At 48.8% G+C, this 24844-nt stretch overlaps 6 protein-coding genes across 6 annotated transcripts; 4 read left to right on the top strand and 2 right to left on the bottom strand.

The window, feature by feature from the left end:
* The first annotated feature begins 29 nt into the window (after nt 1-29).
* On the top strand, nt 30-1584 carry F5B22DRAFT_42832 (ribosomal protein L18e/L15P). The gene is made up of 3 exons (XM_047971734.1): nt 30-475; nt 546-1516; nt 1577-1584. The coding sequence occupies exons 1-2, from the start codon at nt 66-68 to the stop codon at nt 1129-1131; spliced, it is 996 nt and encodes a 331-aa protein (XP_047824777.1). The 5' UTR covers nt 30-65; the 3' UTR covers nt 1132-1516; nt 1577-1584.
* On the top strand, nt 1411-3607 carry F5B22DRAFT_42849 (kinase-like protein). The gene is made up of 6 exons (XM_047971739.1): nt 1411-1516; nt 1577-2086; nt 2140-2462; nt 2515-2819; nt 2882-3047; nt 3097-3607. Exons 2-6 carry the CDS (start codon nt 1749-1751, stop codon nt 3282-3284), a joined length of 1320 nt encoding a protein of 439 aa, XP_047824776.1. The 5' UTR covers nt 1411-1516; nt 1577-1748; the 3' UTR covers nt 3285-3607.
* A 508-nt stretch (nt 3608-4115) lies between these two features.
* F5B22DRAFT_652634 (uncharacterized protein) lies at nt 4116-6724 on the top strand (the record flags this gene model as incomplete). Its single annotated transcript, XM_047979637.1, has 4 exons — nt 4116-4620; nt 4798-5732; nt 5819-6436; nt 6515-6724. 4 exons carry the CDS (start codon nt 4116-4118, stop codon nt 6722-6724), a joined length of 2268 nt encoding a protein of 755 aa, XP_047824775.1.
* A 594-nt stretch (nt 6725-7318) lies between these two features.
* Nucleotides 7319-10362, top strand: F5B22DRAFT_42676 (Cullin binding-domain-containing protein). Its single transcript, XM_047971716.1, has 5 exons — nt 7319-8023; nt 8166-8209; nt 9168-9259; nt 9313-9487; nt 9650-10362. Exons 1-5 carry the CDS (start codon nt 7940-7942, stop codon nt 10074-10076), a joined length of 822 nt encoding a protein of 273 aa, XP_047824774.1. The 5' UTR covers nt 7319-7939; the 3' UTR covers nt 10077-10362.
* Nucleotides 10363-11853: 1491 nt separating this feature from the next.
* F5B22DRAFT_640562 (37S ribosomal protein Mrp17) lies at nt 11854-12401 on the bottom strand (the record flags this gene model as incomplete). The annotated part of the gene is made up of 2 exons (XM_047977867.1): nt 11854-12183; nt 12378-12401. The coding sequence occupies 2 exons, from the start codon at nt 12399-12401 to the stop codon at nt 11854-11856; spliced, it is 354 nt and encodes a 117-aa protein (XP_047824773.1).
* A 1215-nt stretch (nt 12402-13616) lies between these two features.
* F5B22DRAFT_42655 (uncharacterized protein) lies at nt 13617-16714 on the bottom strand. The gene is made up of 4 exons (XM_047971714.1): nt 16637-16714; nt 15474-16261; nt 14036-15425; nt 13617-13940 (listed from the first exon to the last, which is right to left on the bottom strand). Exons 2-4 carry the CDS (start codon nt 16231-16233, stop codon nt 13871-13873), a joined length of 2220 nt encoding a protein of 739 aa, XP_047824772.1. The 5' UTR covers nt 16234-16261; nt 16637-16714; the 3' UTR covers nt 13617-13870.
* Nucleotides 16715-24844: the final 8130 nt, after the last annotated feature.

Here is a 24844-nt window from a genome sequence, read left to right as displayed (position 1 = left end):
TGTAGAACGACGCCGAACAAATAGATATAGGGAGACTAGTGCAAAACCAGACTAGACCGACAAACATGGCAAAAAGTGTCGAGTCTCCGACATTCTCATCCACATTTGCACAGCGACGTGTAGGAGCATATAGTAAGATGCCACCACGGATACCTTCGCCGCTGATGGCCCAGTGCTGTAAGGCGCCGCTAAAGCCTTATAGCAGTCCCTCGATCGTCCATCTATTCGCCGCTCTATCAGTGCGAGGCACACCGTCATCGCAGATTCGTCCCGCATCCATCCTCGCAAACCTCTCCGATAACCCGGGTGCCTACCAAAAACGCATTCGTGTCGGTCGAGGTCCTTCTTCAGGCAAGGGAAAGACGTCTGGTCGAGGTCATAAGGGTCAGAAGCAGCATGGAAAGGTCAATCCGTGGTTCCAGGGTGGTCAGACGCCTCTGATCTTTCAGAAGGGCCGCTTAGGCTTTGACAACCTGTATGTTGGTGAACTGGTCGTTTCTGACAACCTTGCCCCATGCCAGTCGGTCTGCTAATGCGAAAGAAAGGTTTGCCCCCGTCATGTCTGAAGTCAACCTCGACAAATTACAGGAATGGATCGACTCTGGACGCCTCGATCCGACGAAGCCCATCACCCCCAAAGAGCTGATAGAATCCAATCTTGTCGGTACGATAAAAGACGGTATTAAACTGTTAGCACGCGGCGCTGGCGCTCTAAAGCAGCCTATCGATATAATGGTGTCTCGGGCCTCGGCAGCGGCCATCGATGCCGTAGAGCATGCTGGCGGCAAGATTGTGACGCGATATTACACAAAACAGGCCATTAAGCGACTGGTAGAAGGAAAGAGCATAAACACTGGTCTTCCGCTACCCACAGGCGCTGAGCACGTCGAACCTGTACTCGAGGAGGTAAGGGAGAAGGGTTTCTTCTACAGATTACCAGACCCGACGTCTCGTTGGGACATAGAATATTACCGTGACCCAGCTCACCGAGGCTACCTCAGCCATACCTTGCAACCTGGCGAGTCACCCAGCTTGTATTTCAAGGTACCACCCGCGCAGATCGCCAAAGACCTACAGAAGAACAAGAAGAAGGTCAAGCAGGAGGATGTCAAACTCTGGGAGAAGCTATAACCGCTCTCCACCATTGTATATACTTGGTATCAAGAATGCCAAGACTCGCAATGCTCACGAAGAAGAGTAAATCTCATGTGTATATTCGCAATGTAAATTAACTTAGCGTGTGACTGTGTATGAATGTAGGCTTGCCGTATTTACTCAGGTTAAATTCACAACGTGCCGTTCGATGTATAGCGTAGGGCCTTGGCACCTAATAGAAGACCATTTCCCCAACAAATTCTGCCTTTTTAAGGGAAAAGTTATGTTACACAATAACGGCGCGTTGTATTCATAATCTCAGTAAACACGGTAGGTAGCTCTTCCTGACCGTGCAAGAGGTGTAGTGCCCAATGCTATGGTAGGCATGTAGCAGTTAGAAGTACTGATATTTTTGCTATACGTAAGTCAAAAATCTAGAAGCATTCAGACTATTTGAGTTACTCACAGCATGCATGGGTAGGTATAGCTTTTGGTGGCTTTGGCTCAAAAAGTTACAGGTCACATGTACCTTGATACTTTTTTCCAAAACCCCCTTGTACCTGATCGCCTGAGCTGACGAGGACTTAATCCCTTCTGCGCCGCGAGATAATCATCCTCTTCGCCGCGCAACATTAAGCTCCTGTTGAGGCAGCATGGTTGTCGCACAATGCTTTTCGCGCAATCTCGTCAAACACCATTCTTCCGATCTTACAAGCAAGCAACCTTTCTCTGTCGCAGCCAAACGAGATAAATGGCTGGACAAACTGGGCTTATGGGGAGGTTGGGGGACTCGGAAACCTCTCCAGCCCCGCGTTTTCCCAACGTCTGGTTTTGAACTCATAGACGCATCTAAAACCTTTCAAGAGGAATGCCTCACTCACCATGATTTTTACCCCGTCCGTCTTGGAGAAGTATTTCAGAACAGGTACCAGGTGGTTACTAAAATTGGATTTGGTTTCAGTGCCACCACTTGGTTGGGTCATGACCTTCAGTATGTCTTTTACTACTATTTCTTATACTTTTTCTGACTAGGTCCCCGGGAAGGGATCACACATATGTCTCTCTCAAGGTCCATCGTAACAACGTTCAGGAAAATCGTGAACTTGAGGTTTCCGAGCATATCAAGAAGCGAACCACACACCCCAGCTCGCATCATATCCGTCCAGTCCATGAGTTTTTCAGGATCGAGGGGCAATATGGCGACCATGACGTTATTGTGCAAACACCTCTGACGATATCTGTGTTCGATTTACAACGTTATGCACTGCCTGGTAACGTTTTCACACCTCGACTTGCAAAAGAGGTCGTGAAGCGCGTGCTACTTTCACTAGACTTTCTTCACTCTGAGGCTCATGTCATCCACAGTGGCAAGTCCCATTGCTCCCACGAAGCGAGATGCCTTTCTAATATACGTTGAAGACATCCATCCCGAGAATTTGCTTCTGGGCTGCAAAGGTCGGGATGATCGAGATAGATACTTTGCCTGGGTAGAGGAAGCCGAGCTCCGCAATCCTGTAGCACGCAAGGTTATGAAAGACAGGACTATCTATGCCTCCCGAGTTATGAATGGGCCAGTAGACGAAGTATATCTTTGTGATTTTGGCCGGGCTCATATCGGAAGTGAGGGATCAGGCACTCCTGGAATAATGCACTGTAGAGCTCCTGAGATTATACTCGACATGCGATGGAGCTACCCAATAGATTTGTGGAGTTTGGGGCTGTTGGTAAGCGTTCCAAGCCGCCTTTAAGCTCCGTGAGCAGGCCATCATCTAAATGAATATTGCAGGCCTGGGCGATGCTACATGGCAAGAAGCTCTTCACACTTCACGAGCCGGAAGAAAAGAGGGTGAAAGACGCAAAACATTTAGCTAATATGATTGCATTGCTCGGACCACCTCCGTTGGATTTCCTCAAACGGAGTAAGACGTACCTTGAGTTCTGGGACAAGGAGGGTAAGTCGAACGTAATCGAGCAATAGATAAGGACTAACCGACCATTCAGGGTGTTGGAGAGGGATTGCACCAATACCCCGGAATAGAACCTTGGAGTGTCTTGGTCGGTCGGTAACGGGCGGGGAAGGGGCCATGTTCTTGGAATTCATCAGGGCTTTGCTTTGCTGGGTCCCAGAGAAGCGTCTCACGGCAAAGCAGGCTTTGTCGCATCCATGGTTGACCGCCCCCTCCAGATAGTCTATTACGAGGGTGAAAGCAGGTGGCTTTCCGGCTAGCAACTTGGAAGACTACCTAGCTAAGAGGAGGCACATTGTATGGATTCGATTCCTATTCAATGGGTTCTCCCTTCTCCTTGAAATGTTTCTAGCGGTATTATGTGGCATTGACATATCTTTGGTTAACAGAAAAGAGAGATAGAGGCGCAGTTGGGTATAAGCTTAGCAAGGGCGGTCAAGGAGAGCAGAATCGATCGGGAAGGCTTTTACGTAATAATCTTAGTAGGTCGATCAGTAGCTCCGTACCTGCCTGCTATGTACCTCAAGTAGGTACCTCAAGTAGGTACCTCATCCTCCATCCGCGAGGGGCGACACAACTTGAACGGAGGTGACGGCATTCTGGACGAATCGAACCTTACAAAACTGTGAATGGCCTGTCGCGATGTCAACAAGCTCATCCATCATTAACTGAAAGACGAAGCAAAGCCTCTTTGATTGTATCGTATTGCAGGCGTATCAGGCAAATTCAATGCTGTATGTTTCATAACAGAGCCACGATCTTATAAAGTGCCTACCTAGGTAGGTAGGAACTGGCAGCTTAGGTGGGTACGTCTCTGTTTTGCCCGAGGCCATGGTAGTTTAGACGTCTGTCTCGAATCGCAAAATCATCAATCATCGATCATTATCTAGCCTTCGCTGCTCGTTGCTCGCTGATCCCTATACTTGTCAATTGATAATAATCGTCTTGCCCCGATGCTCTGTACATAGACTAACTGACACACACACGATAGCTACTTGGATATAGCACGCTTGCGAGAATACCTACACCACCACGACCCGATACAATAACGTCATGTCTCTCTTCGGTACCTCGCCCACCGACGAGTCTCCATCCCTGGATCATGCCGCCGCCCTGAATACCAAGTCTCGAGCCTCACTCTTCGATGACGACGATAATGGTTCACTCAACCGCTCAACTTCGGATACCCTCTTCAACGATGACGATGATGACAGATCACCCTGGGATATGCCCACTCCCCGGAAACAGCAGTCTCGTGCTGAGCTCCTCCGCCGTCTGCTAGCTGGTGTCCAAGTCCCCAATAGCTATGTCGATGCTTACGATAGCGCTCTCGCCCAGGATGGGAACGGTCGTACAATTACGCCCGCCGGCGTCGCTAAGACTCTCGCTGCTGCCAAATTAGGCGCTGACCATCAGATTCGCATCATGAACATCCTGGCTCCATCGGGTGGCGAGGTCTCACTGGGTCGCGAGGAGTTCAACGTTCTGCTGGCTTTGATCGCGCTGGCCCAGGAGGGCGAACCCGTTAGCCTTGATAGCGTCGATGAGCGAAGGCGGAGTAAGTAGCGCCATGTTTTCTTTTTCCCTCTTTCTTCATTGCAGCCCAATCGCTCATGTCAGCAATTTCTACGTTGAAGTGAATCTTGTTATTGTCGTAGCTTTGATTATATCGGTGGTGGTGCATCATTACCCATCAACTTGCGGGGACAAATTTCGCTGACCCGTCGAATGACAGATCTGCCTGAGCCCCAGTTAGCGTCCTCCGTCGATAATAACAACAATAACAACAAAACCAACCACAACCGAACGCCTGACTTTCCCAACGCCACTGCCGAACTCGCTGCAAAGCCACCTCAGCGTCCTGATACAACACCGACATCAACTACGCGAGCTCGGAAACCGTCGATGGACAATCCCGAACATGACCCCTGGAACACTCCCGACGTTCACAAGCACCACAACCATGTAACGACGCCCAGGACAAATGGCTACGGCCCTGACGACGTCCGGAATCACGGGACTACCTATAACAACTTTGACGATCCTGACGCACACTCTCGCACTACCTCTAACTTTACTACGGCGTCGGCGCCCAGCGCATCGGGCTCTCAGTCAGGTGGGTCTGCGCCATCTAGTAGCGGAGGCTGGGACTATTTCGGAAGCAATACGAACAATACGGGAGGTTTTGGTGACGCGTCCCAGAACCAAATCACCAGCCCTTTCGGTGGTGGCAATGGCGGAAGTGGTGCCCAAGGTGGCCGTGACCCCGGAGCTAACCCTCCATCCGGCCATAGTCGTACCGTGAGCGGCGCTCGTATGGGCAACGGCGTAGGAGAGAACATTACTGTCGCACTAATGCCGGAAAAAGAGGGCATGTTTATGTTCCAACACCACAACTACGAGGTTACAAGCGTGAGACGAGGCAGCAAGGTTATCCGTAGATACAGCGACTTTGTCTGGCTGCTCGACTGCCTGCACAAGCGATACCCTTTTCGCGCACTGCCGCTCCTCCCCCCAAAGCGAGTTGCCGTTAATGGGAACCATTTGTCCAACGATGGAGCTTTCATAGAAAAACGGAGGCGCGGTTTGGCGCGCTTTCTTAATGCTACCATCCGTCATCCTATCCTAGGTCAAGAGCAACTGGTCGTCATGTTCCTCACTGTGCCCACGGTAAGTCTTGGAATGACCGATCAGAGGGGCATGAAAACAACATACTGCCATTAGTGTTTGCCTCGTGCTGTGCTAATTATATACAGGAGCTCGCTGTATGGCGCAAACAGGCCGCCATATCCGTAGTAGATGAGTTCGCAGGACGACCGCTCCCACCCGGTCTAGAGGATTCTCTTGCTTCAACGCTCCAAGAACTCTTTGATCGGACACGACAAGGCGTCAAGCGGTCGGCCGACTTGTACATAACCACTTGCAACCTCATGGATCGGCTTGTGAAGCGGAGTGAAGGCGTAGCGGCGGATCATGCACGCTTAGCCGTCTCACTGGCGTCACTTACGGAGACAAGCTCCGATACGTATGCGACCGATACGAACGATGTACCCCTATTAAATGACGGGCTGGTAGCTATGAGCAAGCACTTGAGAACTACGCAAGCATTGATGGAGGATGAGAGCAAAGCATGGGATAGTGGTGTGCTCGAGGACCTCAAAAGGCAGCGCGATGCGCTCGTCAGCATCCGTGATATGTTTGATCGACGGGAAAGGCTGGACAAGGATAATATTCCCTCTCTCGAGCGGCGGATTCAGAACAACGAGACCAAACTAGCGGGCCTACGAGCGAAACCGGAGGGGATGCTTAAGCCTGGCGAGATCGAGAAGGTAGTCGAGGCCATCATCAAAGTTCGTATAATCCCTAACGACACGGTTTGCCCCGCATACTATGGCATCGCACTGTAGTTTATCCCTTTTATTTTCAGATACTAACAAGGCGCCGTCGCATAGGACAAGGAGTCGATCGTCAACCAACATAACCGGTCCATCTTTGTCAAGGAGTGCATACGGGACGAGCTGATCTACTTTCAACAGACGCAGTATCAGGTCAGCCGGTGGAACCAAGACTGGGCGCAAGAGCGGGTCAAGTACTCGGAGATGCTCGCGGACAATTGGAGGCGGCTCCTGGACGAGCTCGAGGGCATGCCTCTCGGAGATTAGAGATCGCTGACGCCAAGAGGCACCGCAAACAAGAGAAGAGTTTTGAGAGGTGGCCAACCACGTGGCAAAGAGAATGCCAGGGAGTAGGCGAGGGAGCAGGCCAGCCAGTTTGGTCAGGTCTGACGGTGGTTTTTGTGTAATGTGAGACGCTGTGGCTTAAGTTAGACTGTTTCTATGTCTTAGCGCAGCGTAGTACTTTCGTATAACTGTTCTGTTTTTTTATTGTTTTATTGCACTTCTCTACGGAAAGTACAGAGAGAGAGAGAGAAGCCGAGGTTGTTGATAACGATACCCTCATGTTAATATACCTTCAACCACTTTACCTACCTACCTACCTACCTACCTAGTCAATAAATAAACATGATACGTAAAGCCAGTAACTATATATGTTCAATAAATCTTTTTCTTCACATGGATCTATTGAGATTGTAGTAGGTGAGTATGTAGGTAGCCCACGTTTCCTGAGTTCATATTGTATCATCCATCGACTTCGCAAGACAACCCCACTAGCCTTATCGGAATATACGGTACCTTGGTACCTGTAGGGATGTGAAGGCAAGGTACCTACGCGGTACCTTAAGTAGGTAGGTACATACATATAGGTACATACCTAGGCAGTCGCTGACTTCACAAGGGCAACCAGTATGAGTTGTTGACCGGAGCGTTGTTACCCAATTATCAATTATCTACCTCTGTCTCTTCTTCCTTTTCTCCCCCCTTACCTCTTGTTTCTGTTTGCCTTGTTTTGCTTTCGACACACGCAAGCCCGCTGCCGTCGACTTTCCATACGCGGTACATTCTTTTCACGGAAGGCACGGCGGGGCTGCCTTATATCAGGATAGTACCGGGACAGTACCGGGTCTCCCACTTCCTTGGAGCCACTTATTGGAACGGCGTAACCCCTCCCTAGGCATCTTCACCAACACCACGCCTCAACAACTCACAGAACACACGCGTGTACCGTGATATATCTAGCTACCCGTCATTCCGCTTCGGTGCCATACCAGCTGCTGCCCCCGTCTCCGTCTCTGTCTCTGCCTCTGTCTCTGTCTCTGACTCGGACTCGGTCTGCATCTGTGTCACCGTCCGCTGGCTAGCCGGCTATTCGTCTATAAGGAACTAGGCCTAGTCGACCAACCCATCAACGTCAAACCGCGCTGAGTAGAGTGCAAGACGAGTCGGCCACCAGAAGTTCGCTGTAGTACAAGCGTCGCGATGCCTTCGCAAACGTCCGCTCAGAAGGCGGCCGTTTCGAATTTCGTTTCCATTACAGGAGCTTCTGAGAGGACTGCTACCAAGGCATGTTATGTTAGCCCAGTTATAACACGATCCCGCTTCACAAAACGCACCTTGCCTCTATTTTCCCTCTTCCTTGCCCTGCTCCTTCGTTTCCTATTCATGCGCTTACACTCGTCACTATACTGACTATCCTCTACTCCAGTATCTTAGAAATGTCTCATACAAACTAAATGAGGCTGTTGATGCGTAAGTCACATGATCCTTTTCTTGCGCTCTTGAAACCTGGCACGGCCTATGCACATCGGCAACCATGTAGCGTACGGTGACATCCATCTTCATTGTATAATTCAGTCGCGCACTTTCTACAGCGTCGCAAACTCAAACACGACGAGATGATCACCCATCTGGCCACAACCCTGGATTCATAAAGGATTGGCTGCTGTCGTGGGATGTTTGGCTTGCTTGGTAATTTCTCACCTCTGATATTGGTGCCCTGTACGAGGCGATGCTATATCAACAACCCATTGATTTGATGTCCCGCAAACTGGCTGGCTCTCGCGTGGTTTGCTGCCCAGCGCCTGGGCAACTGCAAGCTACGTTTGGATCCGTTATCGGCTCCACACTCGGTAGGATTCTGGAGTCAGCGTGCATATATGCTCCAGAATCCAACTGACGTTTCGTCCTGAGCCATCATGGCAATAGTCTTCAACCCTTTTACGCTTGAGACACTGCTGCTGTGTTTCTGACACAAATTGTTTATTGGCATGCTATCCATTGTTCCACAGCTTGATACCAACCCACGCGACAACTGTAGCCATAGGCAACAGTTCGTTCGAGTTGCAGCGCTGCATTATATCTCAACCCAAGGTCCCAACTCCCAACTTCAACGAGTGGTCCTAAGCGTCTCTCCCGCAAGCTGTCCTGGTCCTCCTTTCCATATTCTAAGCCAGAGGGCCCTTTTAGCGATCATTCTATAGCTTAGAATCTCATGCCTCTGATAATCTTGATTTGAACGAATCGGCGATGTATTCTTGGCTGCTTGCTGGGTTGCTTGGTGTGTTATGGTGCGAAGCGGCTCCCAATGAAACGATCTTGCTTTACCCGGTTAATCAACCTTACTGTCACATAATGCCATTTGAAGCCTGTCGCTGCGCATGCTGAGTTTGTATTTCTAGCATGTTGTGAGCTAACATACATTTTTTAGGTTTTTTCAGGCCAACGGTGGTGGCTCAGGTGGCACGTCGGGTGCTGCCAATAGGGAAGCCCAACTCAATCAGTTATTCGATAGCCTTCGAAGCAAGTGCACTAGGATCTTTCTCTCAATGACGTTTTACTGACTTGTTTCCTAGATGAACAGGAAGACAGCAAAGATACCCTGGGCGCTGACTCTGCTATGGGCTATCTTCAGTCCCTTGGTGTAGGACTAGAAGATGCGTCATTATTCCTTGCCGTGGAGCTATTACAAGCACCGAGTATCGGCGAAATATCGCGGGCAGGCTTTGTGAACGGTTGGAAAGAAGCCGGGTGAGGACTCTCCATCCTTTCCCCCCTATCTCCCCGGTTGCACTAAGGCCTTGAAGAAACCTCTTAAGGCTAGGGCTGCTTGCTCGATCCAACAAGAATAGCCTCATGATGATGGCATATTGCATTCAACCTCGTTGTGTCTAACTTCATTGCATTCTTCAGGGTCGAGGTCAAGATGGAGGCCCAATCGGCACATATCAGTCACCTTGCCAATTCAATGGCGAGAAATAGGGATCTCTTTCGAAAGGTCTATCGCTATGCCTTTGTGGCAGGGAAAGAAGGCGAAAAGCGGGCACTAACATTAGAGATGGCCATCCTTTACTGGGATACGATCTTTCGGAAACCGGGCCCGAGCTGGGTTGGATCGTCTACGAAGATCGATTGGTTCAAAGAGTGGAAATCTTTCCTTGAGGAGAATTGGAAACGGTCAGTGAGTCGCGATATGTGGAACCAGACACTCGAGTTCGTCTACAAGAGTATCGATGATGAATCCTTAGGGTTCTGGAGTGAAGATGGCGCCTGGCCTGGCGTCATTGATGAGTTCGTGCAATGGTATAAACGAAAGTCAGAGATGGAATTAGATGCTTAGATGGTTACGTCTACCATTGCACGGATTCAGCTCTTCAAGCTTGGACTGTCCATATCTCCAGATTCACGCCCCTAAAAGGGGATTGTGAGGCGCATCCATTGCAACAATATTGTTACTGCCAAGGCACGATAACGAAAATGGAAGCAAGGAGGCGACAGAGGACAGGATGTTATACTGCGATCTTCATCCTAGGGAATGAAGTTAACAGCGTTCGCCTCTCGTGTTGCCAAAGCAGATTCTTGACTAGCCCGGGTGAGAAGATGACACGAAGGGGGATGCAACGATGATAGTAAAGCATTCTATCTACATGGTCGAGGCAATGGCATCCAATAGAGACTGCTTATGTCTTTGGGGGATTGTAGGAAGTATGAATTAGTTAATTGCATGCATGCGCTGTTGCAGCCCCCTCTCTCTATTCGACCCTTGCCTACTTATTATGGGTTTAGACCCCCTATAAATATTGCATACAACGCTTAGACTGTTCTGTTCCGTAGCCGAGGATGGGGATATATGTATGGTAGAGCCGAGCATAAAGAACCTTGGAGAAACGTGAGCGTGCTCAAGCGCTGGATTCAGCGAGCACTTGGCGTGATTACCATAAGTGGTGAAATGAACTGAATAATCTGAATAGAGCTTGTGGTCTGCGGTAGATTAGGAGAGAAAACTGTGAGATTATGTATACGCGTGCTCACGTGCTGTGTTATTTTGTATGCCATACTACTAGTCCTTGGCGTGTATCTCTTAGTAGGTGTTTCAAGAACATGTAAGTTGAGGTCGTATATAAACAAGTTCCAGCTTTGACTTGAAAGTCAAGTGTAGATTTCCGTATCACATAACTGTTGGGATGCTATATTCTCTTTGATTGGTGATTTGTTGTTGATCTTTTTTTTTTTTCTGGAATTGTTTCTTTTTTTGTTACAGAGATATATACATGATGTCTTTACTGTACATAATGACGAGCTGTGCCTGGTTTCCTTCTCGCTTGGGTGGAATTTCTATAGAGAAGCGAAGACCCCTTTTCTTGAGACGGATGGATTGGGATGTAATGGATTGTGTGGCAGAGCAGGGAAGAGGTCAGCCCCCAAGCGATTGATTGCGAGCTTTGTTAGTGATGTGGAGTAGACGAGAGCTGATGACTCCTTTTACACATTTCGTGTGTTTTCGGGGAGTTTGGTTTGTGTGGAAGGATGGATAGGGGGTGGAGAGGTTGGCGTGTATTTGTTGTTGATCCTGGGATAGTCCGGTTGGGAGGCACAATTCTCTCGCGGAGAAGACTGGACAGAACTCCTAGGATGAAGAATGGGGATGTTTCTTCATAGGAAAATGTTGAAGGAATTTGTAAGCCCCTCCCGAATCAGTATTAAACTCGCAATGTTTGTCATCAGCGCTCTCGTGGTGACCCCTTGATGAGTTCTCTTTCGCCTACCAGATGGAAGGATGATGTTGTAGTCGCCTGGTTTGGTGTAAAATCGTTGCTTTCGTCCCCTGTTGACTATCCATCCCACATTCTATTCCCTTCACTCCCCCCGGATTTCTTCCGATCAGTTGTTTCTTTTACTCTCGCAATGGCTCGGCCTTTTTTTTTTTTCTTTTTTTTTTACCTCCGTCGTCACCATCCTCAGGTGATCACGAACCTCATTTCTCGTCCGTCTATCCCGTTCGTCTTAAAGGAGACGTGATTTCCCCTCAAATCTCGTCCTTGTGCCATTCCATCCGACAACCTTTTTCAATTCAACACCACACCACACCACACCACACCACGTCACACATTCCTTCTCTACTCGACCCCAGCCTTCTGCCAATTGATGCCGCCCATCCGCGCCATAGTAGCCAGTTTGCCGTCGCCAAGCTTGACGCTCGAGTGCCGGATCATGCGCGGGTCGAGCCGCAGCATCTGCCTAACTTCCTCCTGCGTAGCCACGCTGCTGTCGAACCGCATCGCGAAGTAGTACCCCGTCGTGTGCCGCATCTGGTGCACGCTTATGGCCTTAGGCAACGAGAACTCGCCCCAGTTCTGTAGACCGCGGATCACGCCCTTTTGCTGCAGCACGAGTTGGCCTGCTGCTAGGACGATCTCGCGAACCTCGGCGAGGGAGGTGGGTCGGACCTGGAGGGGGTTGCTATGGTTAGCTAAAGCTTTGCCTTTCCTTCGCTCTCATTCATTCATGTCTTTTTCTCTTTCTTTTCTTGTTGATGGCTTGTCTAGGTGAGAGTAGGGGTGTGTGTCTTATAATATGACGGGAATGGAGTTCGAAATTCCGAGGAGCGCGAGAAGAGTAGCATGGAAGCGGAGCTACTCACTATTCCGATCAACTCGTACAACATCGTGCGCGACGCTACCTATCTATCTATCTACCGTTGTCGTTACCGTAGTCGCATGCGTTTTCTTTCTTTTTCTTCGTTGATCAATTTATTCGTCAATTCGTTCTTCGGTCCCTTCAAATCTGGCGAGCTGCAGACAGGCTGTCGCCAGGACTTATGGTGGCTTTTTTTCCTTCCTCTTGGCCGCGAGTCCTTCTGTCGTCCTTTTTTTGTTCGACTTGCAGCGGCAATTTTTTCCTGTTCAATAGCCTCAAAAACTAGGAAGAGGATAAGAGAAAGGAACTGATGGCTCCGCAATCCAGCACTCCGCGCAAAAAGGGCCCTTGGAAATCACCTAATATGTATCTGAAGCACCTATTTGGAGTGGAAATCGCAAGTACTGGCAGTACTGGGGCGGACCTAGGGACCATGACGGTCCCTGATAAGACACGGTGCTGGCGCTATCGACACGTGATGAAGAGGTGCCATTACTCAGCAACCCCCTCGGGGTTAGCCTGCTTTATGTACATAGTACATGTAGCTAGTGATTTGTACCTATATATGTACATAAGAGGTACCGATGGAAGCATAATTAAAAATGTTACTTGATGTTGTATGCACGAACACGAACCCGCATCTCACTATCTAGCAAGTTTTTGTTTGGAAAGCCATTGGAGTGAAGGAGCCTCGCAATGAATTTTTGGATTCCTCCAAAGCCACTATTATACAGTCCGAGGACCAGGATGGAGATGCCACCTGCCCTCTTCTCTATACCCAGGCCTAAACCGTGGAGAGACCTCTCAGTATCATTATTACCCTCTCTAATTACCTCAACCACATCCTCGTCAAGATAGGTAAGTGATGGAATGTCGAGGTAGGGCTTCCCGCACCTATTTCTATCTGTCCTTTGTGCATAGGCCATATGTGTTAAGTTTGGCCGTTCGGAACGAGCCATAACTCGCCCCAAAAAGGATTTGTAAACCATTGAGCCAAATCCTAGAAAGGATGTAAGAAAGCGACATAGTGTTTTCTCCTTGTATCAACCTCATCTCACAGAAAAACAAGAGAGAAAAAAACCCCCCCATATCTGTGCATTCGTATCCGCAATATGCTGTTCACCCTGAATGTGAGCCTTTTATCTTTTTTCTACCCTGCCAAAATTCCCAATCAAGTCTCGCAAGAGATTACGTCTATAATGTAGATGCATCCGGAACGCCATGCAAGAATATCGCAGAACGCCAACCGCCGTGGATTCATCAACCGTCCGTATGCGCGCGCGCGCGCGTGTGTGTGTGTGTACGTCTTGCTCGCAATTATTGCCAACAAGGGGGATATCTTAGTAGAATTCAGGGAAACCGCCAACTCCGAGAACCATGGACGGAAACATATACATAAGAGAAAATGAGAAGAAGTTCGGTGGGCCAGGGCTAACTGCCATCAGCTTCCCCATGCGAGGAATGGCCTCTATAGTTCGGATTAGCCCTGGTCATCATTTAAGTCTCGGATTCATCATCAGACATCATCTTCGAATTCATAGCATTCCATGCGTCCTCGAGGTATACACTGCAGACATTAGTTCCAATTCAATCAATCTAGATACCTTGAAGGATAGTGCCATCAAGAAAAGGGGTGAGCCCCCCAGCGTGTAAGCCACTTACTGAGAATGCTTGACTAATTGAACGCCCTTCTTCTTCACGAAGGCGAGGAATCGCTTCTTGGTGCGCTCCCTCTTGAAAAATACGAGGACATCCCCAGAGTTCTCGCCAGTCCTCGCCACCAAAATCTTCCGGCCGTCCGAGGCATATCGGATTTCCTTGATGTGCACCAAATCGCAGCTGAACCTATCAGGCTCACGATAGTAGCCCCATGTGACGTTGGGCTGCACGTCTCGGAGCACTTGATGCTCGAATTTTTTGTCCTCAGACTTCCATGTCCAGTATTGCGTAACGTTCGGGCGTGTTGTTAAGAGCCTGGTCTTGATCTGCTGCACGCGGAAGTCTAGGTGCATGATACGGCCATTGGAGAACGAGTCTCGCGAGCTATAACCTTCATACTCTATATCAGCTTGGATAGCTTCCGACTCCTGTGCAGCCAGGTCAGCCCCTTGCTTCGCTTTGTTTTCGGCGGTGTCTAAACGCTGTCGCTTCGACAGGCGTGGTGTCACGGGCTCAAGATATTCGCTACTTGACACGGCCATGGGACGCTGTAAATCATCTTCTGCGTCAACTTGTCCAATTGATCGTCGGCTACTACGTCGGCTCTCGCCCGGATTAACAGGAGACATTTCAGAGGTCTCTTTTTTGGGCTTCAGCTTAGCGGTGCCTTTCGCAACACTCTTGTCGCCAACCTTATAGCCTGAAGGGCGACCGATATTGCCGAAACCATGCTTCTCGCGCAACGCCTTCAATTTGATGTCATGGTAGAGATCGTGCGTAGTTTTGGACAAGCTAAACTTATCTCCTTGTGCCATGGCAATTTCATAGAGACGTTGTCGAAGCCATTCGAGAGGGGTTACACCGAGGTCAAATTTCTTGAGCTCCTCGTGGACATTGACTAATCGGAAAACTGTGTCGTAATTGATAAAGGTTTTGTAGTATTTGTCCATCATCTCCCGACTAGCGAACTGGAGAGGGTGGAAGCACCCATCCCTTATAAAGTCGAGCACAGACTGCCCTCGATTGACCTGACGATTGGCGAGGAACATGGTGTGGCGTACGGCATCGGGCTTATTGCGAAGATTCTCGAGTCTATCCTTCCACTTGTCGAGTGCTGCCTGAACTGTTCGTTCAAGCGGTTCCCATTCGGGGTTCCAGAATGGGTGGTTTTCGTTGATCTTCTCCAGGGGCACGCCAGCAAACATAGGTGGTTCTGTGATGACCGATCCGTTGTCTTTGAGAACAAGGGACTCGCGAGTGATTTCGTGCTCGTCTGCGATGGTGGATTCGGGTGCCGGGGTGTTCATATGAGATGCAGGGTCTCTAACGCTTGGTAGAGATTTGCGGCCACGGGAAGATGCTCTATTACTCTCGGGTAACCCATCGATGACCTCTATCGGATGTATCAGCAAGGATATGAAACCTTCACACACTTACTTACCGCTGCTAAGAGGGAGCCCGGGTAGGCTACGTCGTTCTTGCTTAGATTTAGCAATAGTATCTTCAACCTGCCTGGAGGAGCTAGGTAGAGGCACTTCGGCGTTCGTTGCGGAAAAGGGATCGAAGCTCATGCCTGGTTGTGGATTGGTAGTCAGATCTCGCAGGGGCAAGGTACGAGAGGTAGGCTTCAATTCCTCATCGACAGGGTTATGGAAGACGCTGCCAAACAGGTTTCCCGGATCAGATCGCTTCTCTTGCCGCTGCTCCTGCACCCGACTACTACGTCGCAATGATGGTCCGTTGATGCTGGTCCAATTGGCAGCAGGATTCGGGAGTATTCGGGCATGGTTCGGTGGTGCGCCACTCTTGCCTTCAGGTGTAGCTCTCTCTTCTTCAGGCGGGACGCTTTCCTTCGCGCGCGCGAACCAATTTTGCTGAGATCTGTCTTCGTCTTGGCGCTGAGCTTGTAAGGCTGCTCTTCTCATCTCGAACTCACGCAGGAGGCGTTGCTTCTCTGCATTTCGAAACTCGATATTGGCATCGAGCTCCTTTATAGATCTCTGCAGATGCGATCTCCTATCGTACAACTCGATAATACCTTGATCCAGCTGATCTTGACGTACGGCGTGCTCGTGGGCGAGGGTCGCGTCCTCTCGATCCCGTGCTTTCTTAGTGGTTTGCCAGTAATCTGCCTCCATTGCCGGCCAGTTCGCATGCCCCGTCGGCTCGGTATTGGACGCCATAGCACCGGGTTGTATCATCAGCTAGCCCGTGTGTGATTTGTCGCGCCTGGGATGCTTATTAGTCTAGCGCACGGGTCTCCCTGGAGCAGAGGCGGGGAAAGATGAGAGACGAGGTAAGGGCTGTCTTGGAGGTACAGCCCGCATGTCTAAAGATTGTGATCAAGGAAGTGGGCAGTACAGATGCTTGGAATCACTCAGTGTCATATGTCAGAAGCTCAGCATTGAAGAGACGTGAAGTTGATAAGTACACTAATCTGTTCAAGCCGGCCTCGTGGCTGGCCGCACGGCATGAGAAGGAATATGACGACAGAGTGGATGGGCATTGTCGTCGCCGACGGGAAGGAGCTTTGACGGGGCGGGGACAGCCAAATGTGGCGTGGGAGAGGACCTGATCGCGAGGGAGGTAGTTGCACATACTGACCTATTTTCCTGGTACGGCAGGTACGATTCACGAGACTAAGATGATCGTGCCGACGCCCATTAGCAGAGGAGATATATTTATTACGTTGGTGAGACCACGGGAAATGTCGAGAATATACGTATATGATGATGGTGGACCGTCAGGAAGGGGCCATGCACACATAGGTGAGGCTGCGTGGTCCCTTGATGGTCTATGTTATCGCCGCTGTTGCCGTTCCAGTGGATATGGGGGGGAGGGGGTGTAGAAGAAGCAGACAAGACCGGTCGGGTCGGATCAGGGTCGTATATAAACCAATAATAAAGAGCGGAAGGCGACTGAACAAGTTCGCAAACAAGGTTGCGGTCAGGCAAGCTGTGCGTGGTGTGAAAAGGGGGTGGTAGGAGTAGGCAAGGCTGGTGTCGGTATGACTGGTGTACACTGACTGAAAGCTGTTGCGAAAATCAATAATTTAGTACCGGTGTTGGTGAGGGAGGCCGAGGGAGGCCGCAGTGAGAACAAATGAACAGCTCAGAAAGGGTGGATAGGCAAAGTTGGCGAATGGGTGAGTGGCAGCAGCTTTCACACGTCCTAGTAGTGACAAGGGTGAAGACGGCGGTAACTACACCATGCAGTCATAGGGTATACAATAGAAAGGAAGGATAGGTAAACAAGAATCAGAAATAGACGCCGACGGAAGAGTGAGGGTTGGTAGAAACCGGGGGAGAGGGGGGATGGCGCTGTTCCTTAAAGGCAGTAAGTAGGTAATGAATGCAGCAATATGTTGCTCAGCTCATGATGCGAAAACAGCAGACAATAGAAGATGCAGGTGTGAAAGGTGTGTATGTACGTGTGTGTGTGTGTATGTATGTATGTTCGCAAACACGCTGCCTAGATACTCAGACAGGTAGGTATACATTAAGAAGCTAGGCAAGCCATGAACAAAAGAGATGTCAGGACCTCGGGAGGTATACAGCAAAGCCTATACAGACGGATAGATAGATAGATAGATAGATAGATAGATGCCGAGCGCAGGATGACTGATGCTAGACAAGACGGGCTCGATTGATATTGGGTATAGCTCTCGGCGCCGTATTACCGAATCCTAATAATCTTTTTTATTTTTTAATATTTTTTTATTTTATTTTTCACGAGGCAGGCATCTAAAGGCGAGGGTGCGAATGAACGATTGAAACAATGAAACAAAGCCAAGCTTGGGAAAGCGAGTGCACGCAGCGTAAGGCGAGGGAAGTCTTGTCACCAAAATAGCAGCAACCTGGGATGATATTTGAAGCGACTGAGCCGCAGATACATGCATATGTGGGTAGCATGGGTAGCAGGTAAATGGTAAATACTTACCATGTACATGAATGACATGGAGAGTCATACAAGGTATGGAGCCCGCCAAATAGGTACCTCTTCCTACAATGCTACCCGGGTTGGTACCGTCGACCGTAGGATGGGTCTATAGATAGGTAGCGCGAGGTAGCAAGACAAGAGAAAAGTATGGTGATTATGGTGATTATGCTCGAAAGCCAATGTGAGCGTCAATGTGAGCGCTTGGAGAAAGGAAGGAGTACTACTAGATGGGAAATCAGCAGAGAAAGAATATTTCACTTTTCTTATAAACAAACTTCTCCGGCTCTCTCTAAGTAATTGAGCGAGTATCTGGGTTTAAGGTTTAAGCTGTCTTGCCTAATGTGGAAATAGCCAGTTCAGGTGCAAGGTACTTGTCTCGCTGGTGTAAGTACTTGCATGTAAGTACCTTAGGAACTCACACTAACGGTTTAATTAAGTACATACATACATATATGTAAGTACTTTTCGTCTTGTGTACTTCTTTGTACCTGGTAGTGTGCTGGGTGATGCGCGCGTAAGTCAAACAAGCGATAGTTGGGGAGCAATGTGTGAAGAAACGCGGTGCATATGCGGATGCAGTGCAATGCGATTTGATGCAGACAACAGATTGACGGTGGAACTCGAGAAGAAAGACCCTTCCCCCCCCTGCCCCCTGGCCCCCTCCCCGGGCCGTCAGATTTGAGGGTGCATACCTACTTACATACTATGTACTATTAGTAGTAGAGGTGTGAAGATGGGTATAAAATCGGAATAAATGGCGGTTGAATGGGTGAGAATAGGTTGCCTAGACGGGTATGTTGCCGATGGCAGCGGCCTCGAAAGAGTAGGTATTAGATCGTTGGCATGACCGCGATGCAAGGTACCTAGGTACCTAGGGTCTGGTAGGGGTTCAGCTGGTAGTGCGCAGAGAGTGAGTGAGTACTTAAGTAGGTACTTGTATTGTCGTGTTGGCTACATGGATGTACTGAGCAAGTACCTTCCTACTGCGGGCTGCCTCCACAAGTTACCCACAGCATAAGTCGATACTGCATGAAACATGACATGTCTACATACACCACGGAAGAGTATTATACACATTAGTATTCACTAGTCGGTTGTGGAAGGATTGGTATATATAAATGCCTGGCGAGTATAGGGATATACATAGTAGGTACCGTGTGTGCCTTGTTGTGTGTAGCTGATCAATGCATGGTTTATTGTACAATGCCGAGTTCAATCATGCCCAGGCTAGGGTTATGGCTAGGGTATGGATACCTATTTTATCCCCATGTTTCAAGGAACTCAATCTATTGCCTCTTTCAATGCCAGTTCAACATGCGAATGGAAAGCTCATGGGACGCAGAAGAAACGGATGTCAAAGTACGCCATATCAGGTCACATCTTGAGTAGTATTTAATAAATATATATGTGTATACGTGTCCATTACTACGTGCATTCATGTATGAACCTCAGCTTCAGTTGTTCAGTGGATAGATGCCGTGATAGGGCAATTGATTGCATCGAGGAGGTAGACTACGCCATATATATTGATGATAGCGGAGGGAGGTTCCATTTCATGCTGGCGTCAGGGCATCGAGGCTCGTGCCGGAAAGGAAAGGAAAGGAAAGAAACAAAAGTAAATTGACCAATAGGGATGAAGGACGGTTCAGATATGTCAGCGGGCAGAAGCGGGCTCGGCGGGTAAGAGTGGCAAGTGAATACGAGGAGCGCATCCATTCATCATAGGTCAAAGGTCGAGCTGACAGAAAGATCTGACCTAGCGTGGGCAGATGTCTCTATCTGTGCTGCACTGGCCAGCTGAGCCTGTGTCCGAGAGCATCATCGTAAGTATGCAACGTACCTGGCAGACAAGCGAGCGTATAGACAGACTAGACAGACGAAGCTACGCATTAAGTACCACGCGTGATGGAGGTAGCGGCAGGAGGCTGAGGTTCGTTAAGTCAGTCACCAATACGCAGAGAGGCAGCCAAGAACCGGGGTCCGAAAACGTGGGTGGTTCAGGGATTGGTTTGATCTTGTCGCTTGTCTCTCTCTCTCTCGGCCTTCAGCGTTTCTATGACTTTCTCATTCTGCTCCTTCTTGCTTGATGTACTCCCCACCCCTCCCATCCCTCGATCCTCCAACTCATCATAGAACACAGTCGGAAGAATATAGATACTACGTATACCGTACATGCGCATTGAACCCATGCACGCACCATACGGAGACATTTGTTGCGATGGCATGTGAAGGAGACGGGAATCCTGAGTACGGCCAGATCGTACGCAAGCGGTTGATGCCATCACTCGTAGAGATGAGATAGATAGATTGCTTGGTGCGCCCTCCATGTCTCATGTGAGTGTTTGATTAGGCCGGCTATTGGATCGCGATCGCATGGTCCCGATCGAGCAAATGCAATGTCGTGCAGCATGTTTGGTCAGCTTCACACCATATATGTATTAGGTATTATAGGGTTGTTCATGTACAAAATGTAGGAAATATAGGTACTGACTATACGCCCGAGAGGTAAAGGCTTACTCGACAAATATATATATGTATGTGCTGATGTATGTGTAGGGTAGACCGGTACCTTAATTAGACCTGTAGTGAACAGTTGGTAACCAATGAGCTGAACATATGAGTAATGAGCCGAGTGGATGCGGCGACGCAAATCGGTCATAGGTGATACTGACACGTGCTCTCTAGGTTAACTTTTGTAATGTAATCATCAACATCAAGAGAGACATCGGTTGAGAGAGGCATACACTAAACACCGAGCAGCTAAAACTGTTAAATGCATTCCAAGTGTGTGGGTAAATATAAAGTGTAGCAGGTCTCCCTTCTCATGGAAATCCGCCGACAACTTTTCACTGTCTACTGGGTAATGATAACCACAACTACTTGAATTCTCGGTGATTTCATGGGCGTTGCATTAATGGAAAGACAACCCCTAGTCCCCTGTAGACTGGTAGTATAATCAGCATTATCATTCAACTAGAAGATAGAAAGACACGAGTACTATGTATAGATTTGGCAAGTAGTCGAAGGTAGTCTATCCAGAGGGAAGCTTAATCGTCATACCCAGGTACTCAAATACTAACACCTGCTATACATGACCTCAAAAGTGTGTGACGCGGGAACAAGTAGTACGTAATAGTCTGCACTATACCTTTTTTTTTTTCAACACGTTAATACTCCGTACATGATTAATAATAGTATACGTCGTAAGAGTTTACGTAGAGTAGTTAAAAATATCAAATCTTAATCTTACATGTATACTACACGACATCCACTACCGATATTCAACTCTTGACTAGTCATATACTAAATATACTTGAGCCACTAGAAGGAATGCAGGGGAAAGACTTGTGGGGGCATACTAGATACATTTGCAGTACCAAAATACATAGTGTGTACATAGGTAGGTAAACTACTATACTAATAGTACAGTAGTACGTCGGTCAGCGGGCGGTTTAACTGTTTCCTTAAGTAGTTCCATCCTGTCTTCTGCACATCATCAATTCACCGCAGCCATGCATTTATGAAGGAAGGATGGAAGGATGGATGAATGGATTGATGGATTGATGGATTGATGGGATCACCAACTATAGAACTTGGAATAAATGGGTGCCTACTATGTAGGTATATAAGCAGTCCGCTGTGGTGGTTACAGTGCTTCGCTAGCAGCCTCAGAGACTGCCGTTAGCCGTTAGCCATCAGCCGTCGAAAGGGGGGAATCATCATCGCATCGTCTGTACCTACCCCATCATTTGCTTCGCATCAATTGCCTAGATAGTATAGGTAGGTATATTGATCGGTCCATATGATGCATTATAGTGTACCTACTAACCGAGAGAACTATGTACTATGTGGTATAAGTAACCGTAGCACTCCCAGGTTCTAATGGCTATACACACTACCCGTAGGTACTTATGTGTTCGTAGCGCATATTACGTACTACGGTAAGTAGGTAAGTAAACGCATTGTAGCTAACCCACGGTGGCATAAGGTAACGAAGTCGATCCACCTGGTTCATCATCATTACCATCGTCATCTATCTACCGGCACCCTTGTGGGACCTTTTTCATGGCAGCACGTAATCAAACAAATGAAACAACGGTAATGGGGGTGCACCCAATCAATCCGACTACATCCAGTATGTAGGTACCTATAAATCCTCTTATTATTATTATACCGTTGCTCTCTTTGGTAATCAGTCCCATTGGTACCATACGTGAGTGAGTGAGTTCATGTAGGTAGGTGTAGACAGACATGAACCCCTGTGAAGCTGGCTACTCTCAGCTCCCAATGTTTTACTGTGCTCCCTCGAAAGTGGAATGGAAAAAGATGGAATGGGCGAAGGATGGATGATGGACGACGGATTCGATGGCCTGACGGACCAGTTTGGGGCGAAGACTTGTTTCCAGCGTTGGAGGGTTGCAATGTTCGGCTTTGCCGTCACAGCCGGCTTCACAACGCTCGTTCGCTCGCTCGCAGAACACTCCCTTGTTACGCGACGAGCGAGTGCACTAGGTACCGCCGGTGTACATGTCCGGTACATGCAAAATGGAAGTGGAGCGCACACTTCCATAAGACTTCCATAAGTACCCATGCACAGACCATGCACACGCGCCTAAGTAGGCTAGCTTCTGGAAGCCTTCGATTACTGGGTCCTGATGCATCATCGGGTCTTTTCATCTTTTAATAGTCGCCGTGGTGTGGACAGGGGCGAGGGGAAATTTGAGATGCTGCTGCTGCTGCTACCCACATGTGCAACATTGTGTGTGTGTTTTTTCCCTTCAACGTCATGCCGTCAGAGCTTTGTTCATTCTTTTCACACGACCACGCATTATATATACAAGTACTATATTAGTTCCGAGACGTAAAACGGGCAAGATTAGCCTACTAGACTCCATAACGTATGCATAAGTAACTATGTGTACGGATACTCCGTTGTCCGTTGTTAGAGCAAGCAACTAACTATAAACCTATTCACAACGCCGTTTGTAACATGTGCGCTGGCCGGAAGTCTCAGGGCTATTGGTTTCATAGAGGCCTCTCTTTGCCCTAGCAAGAAACGAAGATCTTCATGTTAGGTGTGGGTGTGGTAGGGTAACAGCGAGCTAAGATATTTTTATGTTTACTTTTCACTTTCATACTCCATCTCTAGTAGCGCGCAAACTACGCAGGTGAGGTGGGATGCCTCAACAGCCAGACTTCGAGGTTATTCACTCATACTCTTGGGCTTTCACGACCTAAATATCTCTCGGGTCTTACTGCACCGATGAATTATTAATAATACACTACTGATACTGACTGCTACGAAGCGCACAGTTAGTCGCTAGGCAAGCAGGTGGAAGTTTGCAACTAGATTCACGACTAGCAGAAGTCCATAAGCAGCCCATTTTGCTCTTAGTGACCACTTTCTGACATGATTCTGTTCTAGATCGAGTATGACTATTCCTAAAAGAGGAGAATACTCGGAAGTGGCACGGTCCTACCTGACAGCTAAGCTACCTATCTCGGTAATATCTGACTTGGGCAACTGTTGCGGTTTTCAAGATGGGCCTCAATGACCAGCGTACTAGTATACCTTACTACCTACCTACCTATACAAGAGTACATGGGCACCCTTGCGGTAGGATAACGCATTTGAGGCTCTGCTCGCAAAAGAGAGGGGCGCGCTTTTGCATCCAGCTCAAATACGCGATACGTATGGGGTAGCCGATTCTCGACTGTTCAGCTCATGCCGCTACATACTACCCCGTGATAGGTTGCCTGAGTAACAAAATACATGTATAATGTCTGGGAAAAGTTCGACACTGTCAGCAAAGTCAGGCACACCGTTGCCATTCGTTCTCAAAAAGATGAAGTTGTACAGACGGTGACAGGTGGCTTCTACGCCCTGGTCCAACCCTGTGTTAACGCACTCTCAATCTCAACTCGAGTGGCACATTCAACGGCACCTCGCTATTCTTTGGCCTGCTGAACTCTTGGGGCGCCTATAACACAGGGACAGGACACAGGGAGTCCCTGGATGGCATCTACTCGGTTGGCATCCGTTTCCTGTAAGCACTGCTTCTCTCGACGAGGTTGATCCGTTACCACGGTGTACAAGCACCAAAGTTGCCAGGCCGAACTCGTGTACCCATCCCATCTCCATACCTCGCAATGTACTTACTGCGCAGTATAGATGCGCTAAAATGGGTAATGCAGGTAAGCACTGTCGACTGAACAAGTTGAGGGATGGATGACGTTGGGGGCGAGCACTAGCAACGCAGGTAGGTAGGTAGCAATGTTCTATATCACCCTTTATTTCTTACTCACTTACTCACTTTGCTGAATGGGACTTGCGCCACGATGGTCTAAGCAGGATGATAACGTGGGAAGTAAGCAGCATAAGCTGAAACTCGAAGCGCATTATCGTGACCCAAGAAAAAACAAATGTTTCCCCATGACCTTTTAGCAAACATACATTCGTTATTTGCGCTGCCTTGATCATCCTTCGTCATGAGTCAAGATGAGGTGAGCCTAATGGCTACGTAGCAGATATGAAAGTATTCGGTACGATGCCTAAATGGCAAGGAGGGACAACAATCGATAGGCGGAAAGGGAGGAGAAAATCCCTTACAGGGAGGCGCTTCGCGGCGTTAAAGGGACAGAGAAAAAGTTGGAAATCTGAACTACGGCCGGATAAATGCAACAGGAAGCCTCTTCGTCTCATGCAGCGCCTGGCATAAACAGCGTATTGTGAGTAGGATGTCTCTAAGGGAACTGTTGCGATACGGCCGCCCCGTAGACTTGCCTGCGTCTTGCATGCACAGGCCCCCGCCCCCCCCCCGGGGGGGGGGGGGGCGTGGGGGGGGGGGGGGGGGGGGGGCCGCGGGGGGTCGG

This window comes from Xylaria bambusicola (assembly GCF_022495145.1).
Source record: "Xylaria bambusicola strain CBS 139988 unplaced genomic scaffold F5B22scaffold_101, whole genome shotgun sequence".
NCBI classification, from domain to species: domain Eukaryota; kingdom Fungi; phylum Ascomycota; class Sordariomycetes; order Xylariales; family Xylariaceae; genus Xylaria; species Xylaria bambusicola.
This window is presented reverse-complemented; position numbering and strand designations above follow the sequence as displayed.